The sequence below is a fragment of the Colletotrichum godetiae genome, assembly GCF_030913485.1.
Source record: "Colletotrichum godetiae strain CBS 193.32 chromosome Unknown BDP55scaffold_11, whole genome shotgun sequence".
Lineage (NCBI taxonomy): Eukaryota > Fungi > Ascomycota > Sordariomycetes > Glomerellales > Glomerellaceae > Colletotrichum > Colletotrichum godetiae.
The window spans coordinates 600,086-624,284 of NW_026851259.1; the positions used below are offsets into that span (position 1 = coordinate 600,086).

The window sequence follows — 24,199 nt, forward strand, 5'->3', positions numbered from 1 at the left end:
GATCTCGCGCGCATTTGCTCGCATGTCCTGCAATCGGGTGGACAGTTGTTTTCGTGAAACGGACGCAGTAAGTACTCTAGGCTGTCGGACGCAAGCAAAACGAAACTTATCTTACGGGAAGCCTCGGTGAACGTTCTCACGGCCATCACATTCCGTTCCAGCGGCACGCCCCCATCATCAACAAGTTCCGTTCGCCGAACCATTACCCAAAGTGGAAAGAGAACTCGAGAGGGACACAAGACGTTATGGCACGGTACGATACGGTAAGATACGGTGCGCAGAGCGTTGTTTTTAAGCTTCACCTGGGGGATGTCACACATGCCCGTGCACTGATCGGGAGCCCGGGAGTCCCATACTTGGTCCTTGCCTTTGTGGGAAGAAAAGTGTTGCGTTTCTTACGTAGGTCGTAGCTCCCCGAGGGCAAGAAGCTTTCCACCGCGGGGTTTGATGACACATGCTAAGGGATACGGACGGATAAAGCTGTACCTAGGTGAGGTGGTGATGGAGCGAAAAACCTACATGCCGAGCTACTCGTTCTCGTAGCGATGTGATGGGCGTGAACTCTTTCTCCATGTGTGAGAAGGTTAGGAGAGGTGCCAAGGAAAACTGAGTCGGTAGGCGGCAGAGTGAATCGCGCTGATAGGGAGTGGGTTTTTCGAGAAATGAGAGAAAATTATGAGGTTTGTGGGAGTACGGCTTATGATATGCTTGGTGATCAAGTATGATGTCAGCTGCCTTTCGATGGGGCTGTTGCATACGACCTTGAGATGAAGACCGTTCAACGCTTTGCCGCCAGCCCGTCTTCACCTTCAATTAGATTTGTGAGTACCAAGCCATAAGGTCCACATCGATAAATAATCATTTCGTCATTCAAGGTATTCCTGAAAGTCTCGGGACGCGCCTTCGCCTCATCCGAGTGGTTCGTTCCCTAGGGCGTAATCTACTCATTGAGAGTAGAAGATGATACCGGATACAGAAGCTCCATGCAGCCCGGCGCTACCCAATTTCACATATCATATCAAAGAAGATAATCTTGGTGGATCATGACGCGAGATGTCTGGGGAAGGAACGCCTCATTCCGGCAGCGGCCAGGAGGCAATGTGCCCTCTCACCGCCGTCCTGCTGAGGGAGCTAAAGAAGACTCCTCACGCTTCCTTGTATGAGCTGAGACTACCGACGCATCGAGGGCATCTCCAGAAAGCCGGTATCCTGAATTTTGATGTGACCCGGTCCGAGCGAGAAGGTGAAGGGGGAAAAACATGAACCACTTGCGTCTAGTTCCCATAGGCTCGAGGATTTTGCCCTCTTTCTTTTGGCACACTGCGCCCTACCTTGGCTTGACTTTCGGAGCCAATATATGCCAGAGAACCGAGAAACTCTTCTCGCTTTTCCTTACTGTAGCAAACGCTCATCTCAATTTCTAAAGGTGCATGAAATGACAGTCGAGAATGAAGGTGTCGCTCCCCAATGATGGTTTGAGAAGAAAGTGTGTTTCTTCGGCACTTGGGTTCTTGAGGAGATAGGGCGGACGGAGTGAGTGAGACGGACGGAGGGATTTCGGAAGTTCCTATTCATCAAGTCTTGGCTCTGCGTTGTCAATGTTTTGGGTGAGGTGATGGTGGTGATGATGGTGTTTGAACAGCCGAATTGGTCGGACATGCGACCGCACATCGCACTTTCTCGGAGGTACCTGTGGGATAACACGTGGGTGACATCTATCCTGGAGTTTCCGTGAGCTGACAACGTCAAAGTAGACTGGGGAAGAAGATTTTGCGGAGACAGCGGCAAGCTATACCGGTGATGTCAAGGTGCCGAAGAGAAGGATGGTCGCCAAGACTCCAGTTCTGTTCACGATACTTTGTGTGCACGGCTTCAAATATGACTTTTTGCCTACGTGACAGCTCGCGAGGGGGCATCGAGTTCGCGAAACCACGAGGGATTGACGAGATACTTAAGACGAAGATCGCGATTTACTCCTTGGCGGCAACGTGCCTTTGACTTTACCATGTCCGAGATATGGCACTTTTCTTGCTTTCGCCGCTGCCGAAGGTGAGAAGTTGTATGCCGACATGACCGGAATCACCATGACATGAATGAATGGGGGAGAAAACGAAAAGGGCAATTGGAATAGTGAGCCAAAGAACCAAAAAAAAAAGTCTCAGCGCCGACGAACTGTTGCCGATGAATCGAGTAAGAAGAGATGACGGAACGGCGGTACTGTCGAACCATGCCGACGATGGGATGCGAGGGAGATTTTCTACTTTGCTTGGATGTTTTTCTAGCTTGGTGGTCTACGTCGACGTTGAGGGTTGTGGGATGCATGGACGGACCGGTGGGAGCACTTGACAGATGACAGGAGAGAAGTCTGGTAGAGATACACACAGTCGACCTTGAGTGAGTAATGCAGATGCGGATACTCGAGCACTACTGAATCTTTTGGGATGGGCAAAACACATTGGGTCACCTAATGTGTAGAAAATTTGCCTGTCAAAACTCTCAACTAGAACTTGGACTTGTGTTCCAAAAAGGCTATCTAGAGACACACGTGCGGTACTAATCACCTGAGCAAGCTCGTCTTGCGTCAATACGATTACGACATTTGAATAGACGATAAGTAAGGTGGTGAGTAACGGGACGAGGCTGTGCTCTATCAGAGCCTTTTCCACGAGCCACTTCCAGGGAGAAGGGGAGCACGAGATCACAGGCGCAAGGGCCTCGTGGAAAACAGTATCCGTAGACATCAGCACGTCCCTCTACGGATAAGGTATTACACCCTTGCCCGCAAACTAAATAACTTATCCCAGGAGATCCATAGGGGGGGCAGTGGAGAGTCCTTCGAGCTTGTGGGAGAAAAACTGCTCAAAATGAGCATCATAGCTTTTGGGATAATCTCTTGGGAAGTAGAAAGTCTCCCCCGACTTCGACTTCCGGACGCGCTACGATCGAATCATCAGACCAGGACAAAACATTGGAAAGCTAAACCCTTACTCTTGTGATGTTAGAATCAGCCCAAGGGTGAGGACAAGGATGCTCAGGCTCCTTCTTTTGCGGTAGAGTTGCGTCGGGTCGGGATATGGTTCACGGGTTGGCCTGGGTTAGAGCTTAGGGTTAGGCTAGTTGTCGAGAGTAAATCTGAACGCAATTCTTATAGGCTCTCAAGGATTTGTCGAGGAGGAAGGGGGGAGATTGGACCTACGACGAGATGGGACGAGAGGAGGGGAAAAGATGGTGTAAGTGGCATTTTGGCATGACTCGTCGAGGTCAGACTGTGAACAGGCACGACAGATCGTGCAACACACCGTTTCTTTACCGTTTACTTAGACCTTTTTTTTTGTATGGAGTAAAGCTTAAGGTACGCATACATTGCTCAAGAAGAGGGAGAGGCTGAACCGTTGCGGGGAGCGGGTACGGATACCTTTGGTTACACCCGAACCGAGCCGGCCGCTTGGTAGATTCCGTCTCTCGGTCCTCTCCGTGATGTGGGGATAGCCCCGGCGGCGCAAAGTGGATTCTGAGTGAGGAGCTTCCGTCTTCACCCTCTCATTTAGGCCGCTATGCCATGGCTTATTGCCCACGAGGGAAGCCACGCCGCAGATGAACGTGGTAGCCTTAGCGTTGAGACGGACGAGTGAACAAGATGCATAAAAGAGGGTGGCTTTGGTGTAGATAGGGAATGTGCAGACTGCTGATGACTCTAAATTGGGTTTATCGATGGTACTGTTAGATTTGAGGACGGTCCAATGAGACGGAGATATGATGGCCCCAGCGTTTACATGTGTACGAGGTGAGGAGGATGCCGCGTGGAGGGGTTACCTTACACATGTCATAGTAGGCTGACCTGACGTACCCTTATCTGCAAGCTGTAATAGCAGCCGGTTTGCCACCGTATCTCATGATGTACTTTATGCCAATGCCTATATTCTCCCCTCGTTAATCTTCTTCCGTGTCTCGGAGCGTATCATTTCACATAGCAACAACAAATGCATCCGTGGGTGGAAGTGGCTATAGGTTCGTCGCACTCATCTCATGGTGAGGAACTTTTACTCTGCCCCTCATTCTTCAGCCAGTCAATTAGCTCCCGCGTACCGCAAAGGCACCGGATCTCGATCTATGAATGGTTGTGTGCAACTGTACACGTGGTCGAGGCGGTCTACATTAGCCCAGCAGCATGCGCAAGGAAGGTTGCGTCGCGTAGATCTGACCTTTTCCTTTCTCGGTATCAGAGATTCTTTATCCCTAATCTCACCTTTCGCTTGCGCCTCCCCCAACCTGTACCGCCTTCCGTAAACAAAGTCTAGGGGTTCTTTGCCTGCATCTTCTACCAGTAACCCTACATCAGCCAGGAAGAAATCTCCATTGCAGGGTAGGTCCAGGGTAGAGCAAGCCTCAAACCCTTCCGTGTGGTGTTCCATCGACTTACTCCGTTTGGGGGTTGCACTACGTGATACTATGCATACGAGATACGAGATGCCTGCTGGAGCGCCATCCCATGCACTTCTCAACTCTGTCCCATCTTCAATTTCTCCGATGCTCCGCTCCCTCTCGCACTCGTCTCGTGCTAGTGCCCCACAATCCGTTCACCTCAAGGCTGCCTAGCTTGCTTCATCACGTGTGTGTGTGTGTGTGTGTGTGTTAGATCTCGATATCGACATATCGCAGTCGGGGCCTCTCAAAGTCACTGCCCAATGACTCTCTGAAATAAACTCAGTGGCCATAAAGCAGAAGAGGAGAAAAGGAGAAAATCCAGGGCAGGGAGAGCAGGAAACCGAATTCCGTCATGTTCATCCTTCTCAACATTGGACCACGAGATCACTAAACTAAAAGTTTATCACCAGACACTCCGCGTAACCCACGGAGTAATTAAACGAGTCCAACGGATCCTACTATCCGTGCTCCTCTTAAAAAAATCCGAGGGAGTTTGTAAAGACGCATACCGAATCGTCGAATAGAAAACAGCGCTGCGGGCGCAGGCAAGAAGAAGAATTTGCGAGGATTAGGCGAAGATTCAACACGGACGCGGAAATGCTCGCAGCTCTCTCCCTCTCTCTCTCGCACTTGCAAAAACCTGCCTACTACGCTAGGAAAGTCATCTCATCTCTTTCCCTGCCCTTCCTGTTTAACCTTGTTATGCTATGCAAGCACTTGCGCCGCGCCAAGACTTTGAGACACAGGCATGTTCACAGAGAGGCGAACGGTAAAAGCACGTTCCCTTTTTGCGTTTGGCTCCCCTAGGTGCCAGCCTACCTACTGCGAAAGTTGCGCAGAGAAAAGCCAGGATCTTTGCCACGTTATGCTGAACCAAATCCCGAGAAACTTGTGCGGCCCAGGAGTCTAAATCATACAATCTGTACAGCCGCGAGAGCCAGGTGGTGCCTCTTGCGTTTTGGCATAGAGAGTAGGGTAGCAACGGAGCAGAACTCCGGGGAGAGCTTAGCAGGGAACGTACTCGTTGCAGGGTGTCTTTCTGTTCGGACTATGGTGTATGAAACAGGGAACATCATTCTTTCAAATCCCATCATCCAGAGTCAGAAATTCAACTCTATCAGCTTCTGTTGACTCGAAGTGAAGGAAGAGGTCGGCTTCTCAGCCTGCCCAAAGCAGCACACTCCGAGGACTTTCCACTTTGGTTCATGGATGATGCCTTCTCCGCTAGACCCTCATCTTCCTTCCACAGGAAAACCCATCCTTCGACTGGGTCGTCCGTTTAGGTAGAAGAATGATAGAAGAGGGGCCGCTCCCTAGGGCGAAGCGGCGGAAAAGCCAAGACCGGGGAGACTACAAGCCTTCCCGGTCTTTCGCTGCAGTCGTAGTTGAACATGACTTATGGGGCCCTGTTCCAAACAAGATCCCGATAGTACCTAGGATGGAGGGATCATGATAATCCGAAAGGTTCGGTCTAGACGAGCGCCAGCGGCCGTTTGGTTTCTTACTTGCGCGACCGGGTTACTATAACGCCTGGAAACCGCGTTTTGGAGCTTTGGTCCTGTTCTTGTTTGCCTGCGCAACCAGCCCAATCTTTGACGGGATCCCGAGTCTCAGCGCCCTTCTCAAACATGTCAAAGATGGGGGAAGAGGGGGGAGGCGACGGGTACGACCGAAGGAGATCCCACGTGTCGCGGAGTCCCCAAAAGCCAAGCCCAGCTTCTCTCCCCTCCACCACCCCAGAACTACAAGCGCACGCGCGCATGAAGAAACGTCTCTCTTGAAGAAGGGAATAGGATAGGAAGGCGTCAAACGGAGTGAGACTCCGAAGTTCTGACAGTCCAACCACATGGTGTAATGTTTTTGCCTCACACGAGGGAAACCGGGACCACCGCACACCCATCCATTCATCCATCCATCCAACCACATGGCAAGAGAAGTAGAGCTTTGCCAGGACGAAACCCACGTGGGATCAAAGAGGCGACACTTCCGACGCCCACACACTCGGAATCCTTTTCGTCTTGCGTTGGGCCGCACTCTTGTGCTTGGGAAATCCTTCCCCTCGGTGCCTTGTATGACACAAAACACATGGCGGTCAGGTATCTCGGACCAAAAAGAAAAAGGTTGGTCTAACACGTCTCTACCCAAGACGGGTACCAAAAACCAAAAAACCCACACCCAAGGTTTCTCGCTAGAATGGCCGTAGAAGCCTGTTCGGCAGATCTTTTGCGGTGTGTAATCTTGAAAGAGGAGATAGAACCCACCTCAATCACTCCAATCAGTTCACACCATTGCCCAGCCCATCCATCCATCCATCCATCCAAGCCCAGATCGTGTCGAGGACAACGTGGCAGACACGGGGGTTGAGCGGTGGCGGATCTGCAAGACGCGCCTTAGCTCGACATCCAGATTCCTCTGTAGCGGGCGAATGTGTGCTTTCCCCCCCTCCTCTTTGAGCCCACCCCTTGCCACCATCGCTCGGTTGTTAGCAAATCACATCAGGACGGCAGATGTCCGTTCACCTGAAGATGGGATTTTCTCTTTGAATACTGGTCAGAGGAGATCGCGGGCAAAATACAAGTCATTGGCACAAGATTATCATATACTACGACTAATTTACTTTTTGAAATTTCCCATGTTTTGAGGCCGTTTGTGACTATGGTGAATGTAACATGGCTCATCGCGATGTCCCCGCAGGCTGCAGGGCCTACCGATTCGTTCGTGATATGTGAATAAAAACTCCGGTTATTTTTGGCCTGTCCTTAATCCTGTGATATATCCGTCTCTTTAATGCAAGAAAGAAACAAAAAACTTCATGACTAGCATGTCGGATAAGTCTCATGCTCCCCCACCATAAGCCAGTTCAACCCTGTAAAGTGAACATCTGCCATTGTCCCGTCATGAAGTAACCGCTCGTCCGTGAGGTAGACCAAAATTCGTGTACCGCCTACCCATAAAGCCGTGCTGTGTATATAAGTTGTATAAGGAGAAATTTGACAAAGTTTGCCCTCCCGATGGTGTCCATCGTGGTATGATATCAAAAAAAGGAAAAGAAGTGAGAAAAGGACGCGTCGCACTTTCGTCCTGAACCCCCCGCGAGGGGCAGTCCGAACCCAGGAAAAAAGCAAGCCGTAGTTACGCCCCAACTATGTTGTTCATGAGGTTTTTCCCCTTTCGCGCCGTCAGGTTGGAAGAAAACCCTGGAAATTAATGCCACCAAGAATAATGCAGCCAGGTTTCGCCCTTTGACGTGAAAATATCGGTCATTAGCGCTTTCCGGCCGTAATTTTTGTTCGTGAGCCAGCGGCGTATTTGTCAAAATCCGCATCGCGTCCGCTGATCGGTCGAGTTGACCTGTTCGACTCCGCGTACCCTTCCTCAATGTCCATCTCCTCGAAAACGGCTGGCGTTGGCTTCGACTCTCGCTTGATCGTGGTTGTGACGTAGACACCGCTCGCAGGCACCGACCCAGCCGATGATGCCCTGCGTGTACGTTCTCCCTCTGATGAGATCTTGTCGTCGCTGGTGGCCGAGTTGGAGCGTCGGCTATCCAAAGAAATCTCGCCAACATCGCCCATAACGTGCTTCTGGCTCGGTGCGATGTGGGGTGAGTAGGGAGTGCCGTCCGGACGGCGGAAGTCTTCAATGAACGGCTCGCCTCGGGAGTTACCGCTTGACGAGCCGATGGTAGCTTGGTTATCCTTCGAAGTTACCCATTGTACAACAATGGCAGAGAAAAGGACTAGGGGGGAGGTCAGCTATGCCCGCAAGGACAAGGGCAGATGGTAGTTGTGGACATACTGTCGCTGTTGCAGCACATAAGGCAGACCCAACCAGGCTCACCGTTGAGGGCCATGAGTACGGTCAAGTTACTGTAGCGAGTCAGAAACCTTGAGCTTAAAATAAAGGTATGCCCAACTTACACAATACTGCTAGTGAGCGTGCACAGGGCACCAATAAAGGTGCGGAGGGCGACGCTTCTAAGTCGGATATTTGCAGGTGTTTTGGGGAAGTGCTTGAATGAGTAGAGACCTGCGGCAAGTTAGCCTCACCGTTGCGAAGATGGTTGTTAGATTGTCTGGCCGAGCTTACTCTTGAGAGGAATGAGGAAGAGAATAGTGAGGTAGATGTTGACGACGGCATCAAATGAGATGAGAGGAATCATCGAGACCTTTTGCATTCCGATGTAGCACTGCCCATCATCGATTCGAGTAATTCGGCTATTCCAGTGTCAGCTGTGGAGTCAAGTACAAGTGAGACGAGGTTGGCTTACAAGATGAAGTTGAGAATAGCAATGACTGCGTAGACGCCGAGCATGCCAAACGAGTTGAACAGGTAAAGCTTGGATTGCAGTCTCGGTTTTGTTGCTCCTCTGATGATGTGCTTTCGAAGACGTTAGCTGTAAATTCTGGGTTGCCCAATAGACTCAATATACGCACTGCTTTCTCGACCAGGAAGAGATAGATCAAGACTTTTGTCGAAAGGTAGCAAACGAGACATAGTAGAATGGCGCCATCGCAAATCTGTGCGTTCTTGTTGACTCCGAGGGCGAATTGGAGGACTGCTGTGACGAAAACAAAGAGGTACGAATCGATATAAACGGCGAGCACGACTATGATTCTGTTAGCTTCGCGGATCTCCGCCTACCACCAAAACAAATTACTCACGCCAGACCACGAATGGTATTCTCCTCCAGTTTCTCAATACTGTGCCTCTTTGAACTGTTCATTCTTCGTAAGTATACCGCTCCACCAAATTGTGATTCGTAGGCTACCAACCGAAAAATCCGGAGATGATGCTGATCGAGACCAGACAGATGATAACGCTCATCACCGTTCCTCCAATGGGCTCTGATGTGTGTAGGCCTTCGGGATTCGCCCGGGCAATCATTTCTGGAGCCGGAGCCATCGTGTCCCCGGGAATGTGATGTCGATTTCGAGTCGGATATGGTTTGTTGGATCACGATCTTCCGAGCATGAAGAGGGCGGTCGGGGCGGGAAGGAAGTGCCAAAGGGGGCAGAAGAACTATATACCAAGCGCAACCGCAAGAACCGGGAACGCTAGAGGAAGGGGATCGACGGTTTTGATGTCCGAGCTACACTTCGTCTCGCAATGTCTGGGAGGGGGACACAACCGTCTTTAAGTTTCGTCCAACAGGTGATCGAAGCGTGCGTGCAGGGACGGGAGGGGATGGGGGCAGCTTAAGGTGCAGACAACAAGCCCAATGCTGCTACAAGGATGGAGGGGAGTGACCGATACGCTAGAGGCAAGGGGGAAGAATACCTAGACTTATCCGCCTGTGGCTTTTCCCCCCCTTCTCCTCCCTCTTCTCTATCTGTCTGGGTGTGTACCTCTCTCTCCTAGCTTGAGGGGAACGTACCCGGCGGAGTGATCCAAGCTGGATACGTGATAGCAAGAAAATCAAGCCCACTTAGCATGAGATCAAAGGCGTCTGTTTCTGGCTCTGGCTTTGCTGGGTGGAAGCTACCAATCTATGGTCCAAGACCGGTCACAGCTGGTTGACTCGGAAAAAGCCACTTCCAAGTACCTACTAGTACTGGGTGGACGTGAAGAAGTGACGGCGTTGAAAAATAAAAATGTCCTAGATGATAGCTCCATGTAGGTACGAGAAAGGCAACTCGAGTAGTGGCCCCTGGTGCAAGCCACCGGGAAGGGTACCGTAGAAACTCGAGCAACTCGAACTTGCGCTAGCCCGTGCCAGCCCTGCTAGCGGCCCACACTAAGCCCTTTCGAGGGATCAGTTTTATCCGATTATATAATCGACTAAACCGTATACGGAAAGCGGTAAGTGATTATTTTCCATTTTTTACTCCTACCCAACTACCCACTTCCACCAATTACATTACCGATTTAACCACCAATTATACTATCAATTATACCTCCAATTACACCTCCACCACAGGCCTCGTCGATATGCCCACGATACCCTCACGACGGGCCCTTACCGAGAAAGATTCAAATATAATAAAAATACCAATTATACCTCTAGTAGCTAAACGCCGTAGGCCTACTCCTACCCCTATTAAAAACCGGAAATATATACCGCAAAATAGCCTAATTAAACGCCGCTAGCACTATTATACCTACAATACTAAAATTAACGTCCTGATATTTTTAAAGCATTACCGCATAAAAAAGCTCGATAAAAAATCGATTTACCCCCTAAAGCTACACTAAAACAAGACCGAGCTCCTAAAAATATACAGACGTCCTATATATTAGGAAGCTATAGATTAATTTAAAATCCCTCAAAGCACAGTTATCTCCTAATATTAAAACCGCAAATTAATCATTAATCGGTCCTTTAACTATACCTACTACCTTTAATAACTAAAGTTTAAAATAGCGCTATACAGCACTTTCCGCTAGCGACGAAGTAAGGGAAAGCTTATTAATACTAATTAGTTTAAAAGGACCGTTAAGCGGATTTTCGCCTAATAAAACCCAAATAGTAAACATCTTTTTATTTTTTCCCCCGGTTGGTTTCGTAGCTTCTAGAATCATATAAAAATTACCTAACGTCGACTTACTAAATAGGTAACGAAGTTACCTATTAAGTACTTTAAAGTTATTAATAGCTTTTTTTCTTTTATCTAACGAATTAATTAAATGGCCCTAGCTAAGGTGAAACGGTCTAATGTCGGAGATTTACTCAGAAGTCTAGCCTGTCGATTTCCTAACTTACAAATTCTTAACCTCGACGAGACCCTAGTTCCTTTCAAATACCTAAACGGTTATATATACGACGATATTAGGGCTAAAACTATAGCTAGTAAGAGCGACCATAGCGGTTAGGGTAAACAGTAAGCTATATTAATATTTTATATCTTCACCAACGGTATATAACGAATTAAACCGAAAATAATATTCTATAGCAAGCCTATAAAGGAAGGGGGTTAATTATAAAAAAAAAAGGGCTTATTATACATAAAAAGAGTAATAGTTAAGTTCAACAAGACTGCCTATAACAATAAGTACTTATTTAAAAGATAAATTAAAGAGGAATTAATAGCGCTAACTAAAGGAGACGAGTACTTATTAATAATGGATGTTACTTCTTTTTATAAAATAAATTCTATCCTTACGCTATTATATTAGTACTATATCACACCCTACCTCATACTACTAAGGACCATTTCCCTCCTCCAACCTCTCGATACCGTAGTTAATAAGCCCTTTAAGCAGTGGCTTTTAAAAATAACCGACGCTTACGTACTTAACAAAAAAGAAAAAGCGCTAAATAAGCAGGAGGAGCTTAAATAGAAGACGGGTATAAAGAAAATAATAGTCACTAAAATAATTAAAACGGCAGCCGCTAAATTAACCTATAAAAAGGGCTTAATAGTTAGCTAGGCCTTCCTATAGTATAGAATATTTATTCGGCCCGATAATAGTTAGGTCAATAAAATCCGGATTAAAAACGTACCTACCAAGGTTATTAATTACATTAAGTAGGAGCTCTTTAATATAAAAGCCTATATTAAACAGGAGACGCTATAAGAGGAGATTTTAGACTTTACTATTCTAAACGACGGGTTAAAATATATTTTTATAGCAAAGAAAGTCCGTAATAGCATTAATAAATAGTTCGTCGACCCGATAGTCTAACCACTATATTAATAAGGGCCCGTTAGAGGTAGTGGGCTAAGGGATAATTAGGGGCTCGGTTACTTATATACGACTACTTCTAATTAATACTTTTACCCTTTTTACTAATTTAACAAAAAAAGCTTAAAACCGACGAGAAAGCCAAAATAATTATTGAATTATATTAATTATAGGTCCGGCCTCGACGGCGAGCTCTTATTGGTCAGATCGATCAAAATGTTAACCTACGCCAAAAATAGGTGGCGGCCGCATTTAACCACTTTAGGTAGTATTACGATTCTACTAGAGCGCTAGCAGGGCTGGCACGGGCTAGCGCAAGTTCGAGTTGCTCGAGTTTCTACGGTATTCCAAAAAGCTCAAGATTCCCGAAGAAGAAACGGTTTGAAGACAGCTACCTACACACACACACACTTTGGAGAACGGCATGTACGCGAAATGTGTGTACGCCCGCTACGATGGTCTCGGCTGGGAGCCAAGGGAGAGAGTTGAAGGATTGTGAGTGAGAGACAGGCAGACGTACAGTATGCCCGCCGTCCGGGCGTGCACAAGCCAAGCCCCAAACGGGCAAAAAACTGAAGAGAAGGGGAGACGGGCACCTTACCGGAGGACTTTTCTTGCATCGTCTCGGGAGGGAAGAAACGGTATCGGTATTGGCTACCTTAGCAGTGCATCGCCCCCAGACAAAGGTGACGACAGGAAACAAGAGCAAAAAAGGCTGTTTCGTCGCCAAGCTCATGTCACGGTGACGGGACGGGGGACGGGGCCGGGGGTGACTGAGTCGAGGTGGAGGGGCAAATCGTTACGAGAGGGAAACTCTAATCCAATGTGCCCTTTAATCCTGCGTGTGCCCTGTATCTGTCTGACTGTCTTTCTCTGCGCTGGCCTTGCCTTTGGTCTGCATCTCTCTGTGCCTGCCACAGCCCACAGATCGAGTCCGCGACAGGAAGAGCGGCTCACCGAGCGTCGTTTGGTAGTGGGTGGGTGGGAAGTCTACGCATGTCTACGCAAGACTTACATAGACTACTGCGTAGCTCGAGTCCTCGACCAGGAGCGGGGAGCTCGTACCCTTGTCTGGTTGGACGGCTCGACGGCGCAAGGCAGAGGTTGACTGCGACTCTGCAACGGAACAAGGGTATTTGGAGTCAAATCTGGTTGCCGATCCGGCCTATACACCAACCAGCTCCATTGAATATCGACGAACCTTTGGCACTAAAATTTCTCCATGTTGACCAGGTGTATCCAGCGGATTTGCTATACTGCAGAGAGCGTATTGCATGGCTGGCCTGCGTTTCCTCTCTCCCACTCACTTTAGCTTTGTCAATGGTACCCTTACTGGCTGAAGACTTTTGCGCGCTCAACTAGATTTGAAGATTTTAAAGATTAGCTCGCAGGTCCCCTCCTCCTCCCCACCTGCGGTCCACCGTTCAACACAAAGACGCCGCGATACGTAAAGCTCCGCAAGTGATGGCTGTGGCATGGGCCCTTTCTCGAGCGCCTCTGACGAACAGCGTACAGCGCTACCGCTGAGCACGTCCTGATAGCTTGCGAGCGACTGTGCACATGCAGTCCGGTCTGTGGTCTATCGGTCCCGGCGAGCCGTGACCCCTGGCTCTGGGCCCTTTGGGAGAGGCTGTGGTGGAAAGAACGGATACGTCGATGGCATTTCCCGTACCGATAGTGATTTGGTGTGGCGGAACGACGGAGTAGGCAGGCATGGAAATTCAGAGCCGCAGGTCGACAAAGGAGCCAGAGGCGCAGGAGGTGCGGATCTGTAAGTACCAAGACCCATCGCCGGTTCAACACAAAGCTGGGAATGAAATAAGCACAGCCGTTCTTGGGAACTGGCTTGTCTTCGCCGACGTTCACACATACGTGAGACCTGTTGCCGGTTATCTCACGCCTCATCCGGTCGTTGCCTTTTCAGAAGGTTGATCTAGCCGCTTGGCCACAATGATGTAGTGTGAAGCCTGCTTGGCTTACGGCCGGGTGATCGCTTGCGTCCAGAAAGCGACCAGAAGATGGCAAAAAACCAAAGAAGGTTTGGCAAGTCAGATCCGTCAAGAAGGCAAAAAGTCCTGAATCAACGTGCTTGGAAGGAATAGAGACGAGAATTTGGCAGACAGTCGGCCGATCGCACTGTCAGTCAGAATGACGGCCGAGACCGCTTCCTTCGTTCCTCATGGTGTTCCTGCCCCTCTGCCTCGTAATTTGCTGCACCCCCGGATTCTGACGAAGCCATTGCTACAGATCCCTTGGAGCTAGCGCTGAGAAGTACGTAAATGTTTGTTTCTCAGATTGAGTCTGTGTAAGAGAGCCCGGGCGGGCATCGTGCATTCATTTCGCGATCTAGGGTTCGGTTGACCGTTTGAGCTGGAGGCGTGGCATGCCGGACCTCTCTAATCCGGCAAAGAGCGGCTCGTAGCATTCTCAAAATGGCTGCTATAGCCTATGGCTGAAGCACTCCTTGCCTGGCGGCTCAAGAGATTTCGTGATCATGCGGGCACGCTATGTCGAGAGAGGGCGGCCGTGTAAAACGTCCCAAGAGTCTGAAGGGATTGTTCTCGATGGTGCGGCCGACCTTGAACGCGGCAGGCACGAAGGGTTCTCTCTACCGATCTATCGGTCGAGCGCCTTCATGGCATCCAGATAATGGCAGCCGGCCAATCACATTCGTGGCGAGGAGAGAGCTGAGTTTGTAGCTCAGTGAACGAGCATGGACGGGTTGCTTCGGGCACTCCTGCGTTTACGTTGCCACGGATGCCGCAATGTCGCAATCTTGGTCTGAAAGAAGCAGGCATAATCCGCAAGGTAATTGTGCAAGACCACCGTCCAGTTTGTCTAGAGTTTTTTTTTGTGTAAAAGACTTGGCAACTTTTCTTGGACAAATGCCCAACGGGATCCTCCATTGCCTCCTCCTCCCCATACTCCAGAGCTACCTAAGCTGACTCAGGACACCGCAGTCTAATGCGGCGTAACCAATCGAGGTCCCGGTCAGCTAAGGTCTAGCTCGGTCTAGACTTGGGCTAGTGGCTGAGATGTGGCTGCCGGCGCCGGGTATCGTGAGGCACCGTGCACTCACTGCAAGGCAGGGCCGGCAACAACACCGACACCGGCACACGCCTTTCGTCGCCATCAACCACATACTGTTCCCATTTCGTGTATAGCAGGCGACAGGCCTCAGGGGCCCTTGTCGCGCGCGGTGCTGTACCTATGTCAGGCGTCAAGCGTCATGGCAATCTGACACTAGCCCGCCCCAACAAGAAGCTGAAGGCAACTCTGCATCCATCGTGAGGCGGCAGGCCTCTCTGCCGTAGAAACGCAAGTCCAAGCTGAAGGTCGTATTTCAAGAAATTGGACTGTAGTAGTAGTAGAAGATGGGCGTTCCATTCCTGCGCGCGGAAGGCGGCAAGCGAGGATCCAAGGTAGTAGCAGGTGCAGATCCCGTGTGCGATCCGACGTCCTCAAACTAGAGCGAATGAAGTGCGGTTGCAGTTGCCAAACGGGAAGGAAACACCAAGAAAAGCACGCGAGCGCAAGGTGTGCGAGACGTGTGCGAGACGTGTGCGACTCTGCGAGGGACCCGACGAGAGACACAAGTACGCCAAGTTCCCCAAGTCCGAAGTATCAAGAAGAGACAAGCAGCTGCCGGGAACTCGGAAGAAGCAAAGATGAGCAAACATTTGGTATCCGTACGGAGTACTCCGTAAGGTAATGTCATCGTCGACACAAAGAGGTACGTATCGCTGGAAGGAAGAACCCTTCCTCCGTTAGCCCCCGCCCGAGGTCCCTTCTCCCCCCCCCCGACTGATGTGGACGACCCAGAAACACTGAAGCCACACGGATTAGAGCCCCCCTGCTCGCCTCGCAGGAAGCAGAGCGGTCTGTGCGACGTGTCCCGGGGAAAGAACCAAGAAAGCAGGGGTCCCTCCCAGCTCCTGCTCGACTGACGACATCACCATCAGCCACACGATGCAAGCCACGTCGGCAGCGCGGGGGTGGCCAGTGAGACCTCACGATGCCATCTTCATACCAAGAGCAACACTTTCCACTGTTGTTATGAGTAGTGCCGTGTGACTTAAAACTATATCACTCCTAGCCCTTGCTCAATTGAGTAGATCTCACAAGCATGATCGCCCCTCGAAAGCAGGGCTACAACCTTTTGCGCAAATGTTCTTTATTACGTACAGAATGTTCGAGGAAGCCTTTCAACACTTCACTCCCGTGACCTACCTAATCTTCCGCCATCTAATCTCGTTCTGCGGCCCGCTAGATCTCTCGTCGAATGCCAAGGTCGCCGGCCCGGCGAGTCCGTAGTCCAAGGCACGCGATCCTCATTTCGGGCAGCGCCTCTTGCGGATAGCGTGAGGTCCGAGTCCTGGCCCTTTTCCCCTTTCATGGTCCCGACGGGGGACTATACTCTCGCCGGACTGTTGCGCCTACCCCCGGCACCGAAGGAAGTAGGTAGGTAGTTAGGTAGGCATCTATTCTTCCTCGCGGTATCCCACCGATCCGCACAAACAAGGTTTTCGATCACCTCGACTTTGTGTTACCTACCGTTCATCTCTTTTCCCTTCGGGAACCCATCTAGTGCACGATGGGGGCCCGCCGGCCTCTGAGACAAGACATTCTCAGAGTAACTCAGCGAGGGGCTCTCGCACAAAGCTGACAAGGTCCCCAGCAATCTGGTTCTCGGGACTCTTGGCAACCTTGAGAGCTGCCAGTAGAGATGATCGTCGTCCACCGGATTTGGGTTCTTTTTGGACGGATCTAGTCGTCGATCTCTGTGAGACACGACACGACGAACTCAACCAGAAGCTTCTGAGACATTGGAGTCTCTTCTGCCTCTTTGGTGCCACAGTGCCTGCCGTGTGTACCATGTTCGTGTCTTGGCAAATCGCAATGGCCTGCGTGCCTGGCCTGCGTGCCTGCCTATCGCACGATGTTGGAGGACCTCTCGGTGAACAATCGCAGAGGGCATTGCAGAGATATTGTTTAGAAGAGTTTTGAGTTACTACAATGAATAAGTAGAAGATGCTACTTGAACTGTGGTTTAACATTACAAGTTTGTTCAAACACCATTTCAAGGGTGGAACATTAGCCGCTATGGTTCAGAGTATTCAGAATAGATGAGAGCACTCCACAAGTGAGAAATTTCTTAGACTACTGAGTCAGATGAAGATTTCAAGGTGTCCCAGCTTATTCGCATGTCCTTCGCCTCTGCCAAGATCTCAAAGAGCTTCTCATGAGAAAAGAGACCGAGACCGAAACACACCATTTGGGCAGGTAGATCGCCCTACACCAGTGATACAGATACTTGCAGTGAAAACACAGAAACAATTTTTTTAAACTTCCGAGCTATGGAAATACCTTCTCGAAAGCATGCTGCTTTATTAGACTTCATAGTCGGACAGTTTAGTCTTGTGAAACGTTGGCGGTGGCTTCTAAATAAGCCAAAAGGAAGATCTCAGTCCCTAATCTAGCTGTGATGGGAAGATCTTTAATCTTCAAGAGGCTTGAGGGAATGTAAGAAAACACATGTCAACTCAAGGAGTGTCTAAGACAGGGCCACCTCCAGCTCCTCGAGGTGATCATCGGAGATCTCCTATACACCAAATGGAAAACTCAACCGCCAATTCGAACATAGAGAGAGAGAGAGAGAGAGAGAGAGAAAAAGAGAGAGAGAGAGAGTATCACGAAACGGCGATAGGGGCGAGAAAAGCTCTATTCCTGTCCACAGCGCCAACAAAGTCAGTCTCTCAAGGATCGACGGTATTCTCACCAGCCCGCAAAGAATCTCAAACGCGATAGTTACCAAGTTGCGAAGGAACAAAAACATCCATCACACCAAAGGAAAAGATCCTCTCCCTCCGTCCCTGACTATCACAAAACTAGTCCTCCCGCCCCCCCCCCCTCCGCGCCGTCCGTCCTCCGGCCGAAACAATCCTTCCTCAAGGCGTTCTGGAAAGCAACCAAACCAGAAACCTCGGGAACTTCCCGTTCGTTGCCCTTTCTTCTGCCCTTTTACTTTCTCTCGACCAGGAGGGCAAGTGTTTACGTTACGCCTACTCTTTATCCGTCGAAAGAAAACGGGTTCCTTTCCTCGCCGTCCTCGCTATCCTCGCCGTCCTCCTCGACGCCGCTGAATCCCGTCTAGACACCTCCCCTCTCCTCCTCTTCCGCTGGGCTAGCGGCGTCGACACTAAACGCCACGCATCAAGTAGATCTTTGCCGTCCAAGGTAGGCTGAACGCCAAGCCCGTTCTTCTCTTCTACTTAGCTGCCTAGGTACGGTACTCTTCCCTTCAAGCCACATTCGCTCCGTCCGTACCGTCCCCATCGATTTTTGGCGTCAATTTGATTCCAGATGGTTGGTCTTGGCTCTCTGAGTATGCGTGGCTAGGTATTTTCTTTCCCAATCGTCAGCTTTCAAGAGGCATGGGTCACCAATAGGCTAGTCGAGTCATTTAATTCAGATCGTCATTCAAGTCCTGTCTATGCTATGCACTGTTCGCTCCCCTTCCCTGAATGACTTGCTCTGTTTCTTCTTCTAAAAATGATAAGCAGCCCGTGTGGTTCCTTGGGCCAACCCGTGGCTGAATTGTGCAGACGTAGGGATTGACGACGACTCTCGTTTCAAGCCCTTCTCCTTTCTCCCGTCTCCTTTCCACGCCATCTGTTTGATGGCGTTCTTCCGTAACCATCATGCCAGGGCTGACTCTGTTGAACGACACGGGCTAGCAAAAATATACAGTCGCCGTCGCTCAACGCTCAACGGCTGAAAGCAAATTGAGTAAGCCGGCGTCGCATTTCCGCCATGCTTCATAACCCGCTCAACGCCATGCAATGCTGTCCCTGATGTTGTTTTGTGCCCAGAACGCCAATGTCTATTCGTCGAAACTTGAAAAGGGGATCTGGTCCACTTTGACGCCTGTGCCGCCCCAGATACCGTGGTCGTAAGTGTGTGTGTGTATGTGTGTGTGTTTGGTATGCTGTTGTAGTCGTTGTTCTCTCGTGTCGTTAATCTTTCCTCCAAGACTTGCTTGGGTACACCCGTATTTCGTAGTCTACGTCAATGTGCTGAATGACTTTTACGTTGATTTAGGACTGAGGTCCTGTTCGAATCCGGAACTTGTCGCGCAGCTTGTCGGCCAATCTGGCCCTGCGGCTCCTGTCGTTCCTCTCCTCGCCTCCGACGTCGACCGTGCTGCTTCCAGCTTCACCTTGTACTTGGTGCTGGGTACGGTATTGCCGGAGGGCTTGGATACGCTCTTCTGCAGAAGCGTGCCTCAACCTGTTGAGGTCAAACAATCGAGTCCTCCGTCTCTGCGAGGTGGAAGAGCCATCGCTCTCATGACCATCCAGCTCAAGCGGGGGCGGAAGTTCATCACTGGGATTCTCTGCTTCGCCTTGTGGACGGAGGTCAAGACGGCTGAAGATGAACGTTAGCAAGATATTCAGTGAAAGTATAGCACGTGATGGAGACGATGCAACATCGGCTCTGTAAGAAGGCGGCGTGCTGAACTCACCATAACGGACATGTGCCTGAGACATTGACCAACCAGGGGTCTACACAGTTGGGGTGGAACTTGTGATTGCAGGGCAGCACGCGGACATCTTCACCGACAGTGAAGTCTTCGGTGCAGATTGAGCAACCCAGGTGCTCATCCTCCTGTCCTCCAGCATCTTGCCTGTCAGAACCAGCACTCTTGGCAGCACCAGTAACACTGGCAGCAAGGGCACCAGTCGCAGTGGCGGCCGCATCACTAGTCGTAGCAGTAGTTGTTTCTGTCGCTGTAGCAGTGGCCCCGACATTGGTGCTGACTGGAGCAGCAGCACCCTGCCGCTCAACGGCTGTGTCGTTCGTTGGTATATTTGATGCGCTCTCCAATTCAATATTAGGATCCGGCTTCGCCTCCTGCCGCTCACCAAACTTGACGATGGGCAGAGTGTCCAAAACAGCGCGGGCGAGGCCCTTGGCACGGCTCTGGCGGGGACGGCCGTTGAACCCGTTTCTGGGACCGTACCTCTCAGGGTAGCGGTGTGCCCTGACGGCGCCGGTGGCAATGATAATCAAGAAGAGCAGTGTAATCAGACCCGTAATGCTGTACAGAATGCTCATGGCGACAGCTGAGTTGTTGCCGCCCCCACCATTCCCTCCATCGCCAGCAGCACCAGTTGCGTTTCCTGTAATTGTGACCTTGAGCTGGTCTGCCTCGTTGGTGCCGTTGAGAATGCGCAGGGCCTGTTGAGAGTCTCCAGCATCCGCCATAGTGAAGATGGAGTAATACGTCAGGTCCGAGCCAGCAAGCATACACCAGTTGCCAACCGTGCTGTACAAGACAATAGCCTTTGGCTTGTTTTCCATCAGAGTACCCAGCATCATGTTAGGATTGATGAAGCCACTGCCGTCTTGGGTGTCGCAAGAAAGGTATGCGACCTGGGTGTTAGATTTGATCTGATTGTAATTCGAAGAGTCGGCGGCTACCATGGTACCCTCAATACGAACAGCCTGTTGGGTTGTTAGCAAAGTGTTATGTTCCATGGTCAGTCAGCGACACTGCTGCGCTGCGCGACCAGATGATGGATGGCTTCGTACCCCACGAACAACGTCGGACTGATTCAAGCCCAGGTTCTCCGTCGACGGCATGACGATGAACGACAGTGGGACGGTGCCACCTGCCGTCGACAGGGACATCTGCATGCCCGACCTCTCACTCCACGATGGGATGTCGTTCGCAGGAGTGATGGTCGCGGCCTGCGCCATGACGCCGACGACGGCGCAAGCCAGGATCTGTAGGAGTAACGAGGCCATCGTTTCTGTCGATTCGATTACTTCCTCTTCTCACGTTCGCACGACGGTCGACGTCGCTTTCCAGCGGAACGGAGGTGGGAGGGGGAAGAGCCACGGAAAAACTTCGTTTATTTCGGACGACAAAGGTGCGCCCTGCAGAATGAGGAGGCGCTCGGGAAAATATGTCGGGAAATGGTTCAAAAGGCGGAGACGAGTTGGTATGACGGCTCAAGTCGCACGACGTGGAGATGACATGCAGTGCAATGCGATCGCAGATTTGGTACGGAGGACGGGAAGTTTGGTCGGGCTCGCTCGCTGGCAGGCCTTATTGTTGGAAGAGGAGGGGGATTGGCGTGTCACATCTCCTCTGAACCGTGAATATCAGATGGTCATTTCCATCCCCAAGAATTTGATCGCAAGCGGCCGGGCGATTGTGCGTGTGTTGTATTGGTAGAAATCGCGTGTGTCTCTGCGGGGTGCGGCGGGCAAACTATCGGGGTATCTTCGTCGTTATTACTGTCGCGATGGTCCTTTGTGTATTTGGTTGGGTGTTGAGATGCGGATGGGAAGAAGGAAGGGCGGCTCGGCGGGTAGTGGTGACGGGGTCTTGGGTGGTGGTTGAAGGGGGAGGAGGAGGTGGAGGAGGAGGAGGGAATAGAGACAAAAGTCACCGGAAGGGATGGGGAAGGAACGGTAGTGGCGGGTCACCAAAAGACACACGGCAAGTGAGCCGGACGGGCATCAGATTCAGCGGTACGAAGAATATCTATACGAATAGTGTATGGAGTACATGAGATCTTGGTGGTCAATGGCAGGGCGAGCAAAGTACCCTTGTCTAGTGGAGGAATCGCGAGCGCCAAGACGAATGTGGAGAGATGGACAGCGGAGGTCGGTCTCACTTGCGGCGACACAGGGCAGCCCGGGCTCCCGGGGGTTGGTCAGCTGTAGCAGAACTGGGACAAGTCGGGTGACTCGACGGGATTATCCAGTGGGCAATTCCTGATAATTCATCGCAGACTACCATAATTTCTCCGTGTAACAATCGGCTGGGGGGAGGTATATCTCATTGTCCCGTCTGGACGGCAGGGAACAGAGCCGCAAGTGAGGCACAGCAAAAAAACTTGAGACAGCGAGGAACTCTGTCCAACGAGCATGTCCGTATGGCACATCGTATCTCACACCATTTAGGACTTTAGGTTGGTAATGTTATTAGGCTATTCAGGTATTCTCTCTGACTGACCAAGAGCTGACCAAAAAGGGGGGATATGCGCATTATCCAGTATCCTCCCAGTTGCCAGTGCACATCACCACCCAATCTGCGCAGCCAAAGAAAGGAACAGCAACAAGCTGAGATGAACCTGATCTGATTTGCAAGCCCGCGCGCAAGTCGAAGCTTAAAGTCCCACTTTGTTGAGGGTCATGTCATATTTCGTGGGCTGTGGCCGCGGAAAGACTTCCAAGGTTGTCTCTGACCTCTTTCGAGACCGGCGAGACCACACTAGAGAGTCAGGAACGTTAGTGAAGCGAGTCGAGGAGCTGCCGTCGAAATGTACCCGCACGCCTAAAACCGGGTGGGGGGATACCTTACTCGACGGGGCCACGTCAATCGCAAATATTCCGAGGTACCCGCCTGCTTCGAACTTCCTTCCTCAGTGTTCTCACAGAGTTCAGTGCTCAACTCTCTCTTCACTCTTTCCCACATTGCCAATGGAATGGAACCCATCACATCCGAGAATTTCGGTACTCGAGATACCTTCTTGGGCAGGTGGACCTCTAAACCTTTTTTTTTTCATTGCGCCTCATTGAATATCAAAAGAAACTTGCTCACACGAGACTTGAATCGACATACGGATGTCATCGAATCATTCCCGCTTCCGAAGGCGTTGTTTACAATCCACAAACCCGCGCGACGCCCGTCAGAGGCGACCATCTCCCGTGTTTTGACTGAGTCCCGGCAGCAAATTCCCGAACAAAACGGCAACATTTGGCGCGTTCTGACTGGCCTGCGCTCCTTGGCTTCCTCGTCGCCGTCGAGAGAGACAGCCAAGCCTCGGCGTTTTGCTGGGCGGCCACCACACGTCTTCATCAATGAGAAGTGACCAATTACACCGAATTTCATTTCTGCTTCACCACAATGAGCACCGGGGGTCTGGTCATTTCCCAGACTCGAATCTTGAGTCAGGTCCTCATTACATCCCAGGCCTTCGCTCGAACCGATGCCAAATTTCTGTCACCGGAGAATAACCAAGGAAAAAAATGATGAGAGGAACTCCTGCACGATGGCACGAACCACCAACTGACCGCGAACCTGTCATGGCTGCATACGAGACACTAGATCATTGCGTAAGCCCATCAACATCGCCAACAACTCACTGACAATAACAGCAAATAACAACAGAAAAAAAGATAACGGCACCGCCGCAGTATCAGACGGGGGCAGACGGGGGGGCTAGGGCCTCGATCTGCCCTCGGCTCCCAACGCGAGACGTGTCGGGGACGAAGATAATCAGAGAGTATCGGTACACAACGAGGAAAAGAAGAGGCTCAATTATGCGACACGGAGGTCTATCGTCAACCGACAAGGTCCATAACGGGCAGGGAAGAGGGGCAACGCCGCCCGCCCGCAAAAAGGGCTGGTCCAGAGCCTCAATCAAAACGAACCGCAGCAAGAACGCGGCAGAAGTGAGCCGCATCCGTCACATCTCACGGATGAATCAGGTCTTCGGGAAGAATCATTTCCCTCCGAGAGAGAAAACCGCCTTAACCTGCTCTCCTTCTTCCTCCAAGTCCCGGCTCGCGGGGGAAGAGCACCAGGGGGGAAGAGGAGAGGAGGAGCCTTAGAAGGGCCCTGCACAGATCGCCAACGCATCCGATGCGACCGTAGGACCCGGTCTTGGCAGGCCCTTCGAGACTGCCCTGTGACGCCTCACAGCTGCCTCCGTTCAAGCGAAGCCCGGCCAGTGTCACCCGCTTCGGATCATCCGTAAATGCCATGCTTCACCCGTCCATCCTCCGTTCCTTTTCCTGCTACAAAATCTGCCGTGTAGAAAGAAGCCTGGAATAGCCCCCTTTTTCTTTCGGGATGCGGGCGACGCACGGGATGATGGGAATCAAGGTGTATCGAGACTCTGATAGTCTCGTTAGTAGATAGTCGGGCGGGCGGGGAGTTGAGGATAGGAAAAGAATCCAATGTGAGGCAAACGCGTGAATGTCCACGGATATCTGTAGCCACACAGACAGCCGCGCCTCTTCTCAACTTCTTCCCCCGCAAAACTCCCATATCAACCGCACATCTGGTCCTCGGGATCCCTGCATCCCGACCGTCCCGTGCCTCGCCAAAACTCCGGGAGCCTCTCTA

At 50.9% G+C, this 24,199-nt stretch overlaps 4 protein-coding genes across 4 annotated transcripts; all 4 read right to left on the reverse strand.

Moving 5' to 3' along the window:
* Positions 1 to 7,688: 7,688 nt before the first annotated feature.
* Positions 7,689 to 9,330, reverse strand: BDP55DRAFT_547821 (uncharacterized protein; the record flags this gene model as incomplete). Its single annotated transcript, XM_060568781.1, has 8 exons — positions 7,689 to 8,164; positions 8,224 to 8,294; positions 8,346 to 8,454; positions 8,515 to 8,642; positions 8,696 to 8,805; positions 8,862 to 9,034; positions 9,090 to 9,143; positions 9,201 to 9,330. The coding sequence occupies 8 exons, from the start codon at positions 9,328 to 9,330 to the stop codon at positions 7,689 to 7,691; spliced, it is 1,251 nt and encodes a 416-aa protein (XP_060432276.1).
* Positions 9,331 to 12,318: 2,988 nt separating this feature from the next.
* Positions 12,319 to 12,852, reverse strand: BDP55DRAFT_656388 (uncharacterized protein; the record flags this gene model as incomplete). The annotated part of the gene is made up of 1 exon (XM_060574372.1): positions 12,319 to 12,852. A coding segment is annotated over exon 1 (341 nt), but the record flags the coding sequence as incomplete, so codon positions are not given.
* Positions 12,853 to 16,563: 3,711 nt separating this feature from the next.
* On the reverse strand, positions 16,564 to 17,347 carry BDP55DRAFT_49087 (uncharacterized protein). Its single transcript, XM_060567641.1, has one exon. It carries the CDS (start codon positions 17,106 to 17,108, stop codon positions 16,680 to 16,682), a length of 429 nt encoding a protein of 142 aa, XP_060432278.1. The 5' UTR covers positions 17,109 to 17,347; the 3' UTR covers positions 16,564 to 16,679.
* A 1,801-nt stretch (positions 17,348 to 19,148) lies between these two features.
* BDP55DRAFT_547487 (uncharacterized protein) lies at positions 19,149 to 20,862 on the reverse strand (the record flags this gene model as incomplete). The annotated part of the gene is made up of 3 exons (XM_060568744.1): positions 19,149 to 19,479; positions 19,577 to 20,559; positions 20,647 to 20,862. 3 exons carry the CDS (start codon positions 20,860 to 20,862, stop codon positions 19,149 to 19,151), a joined length of 1,530 nt encoding a protein of 509 aa, XP_060432279.1.
* Positions 20,863 to 24,199: the final 3,337 nt, after the last annotated feature.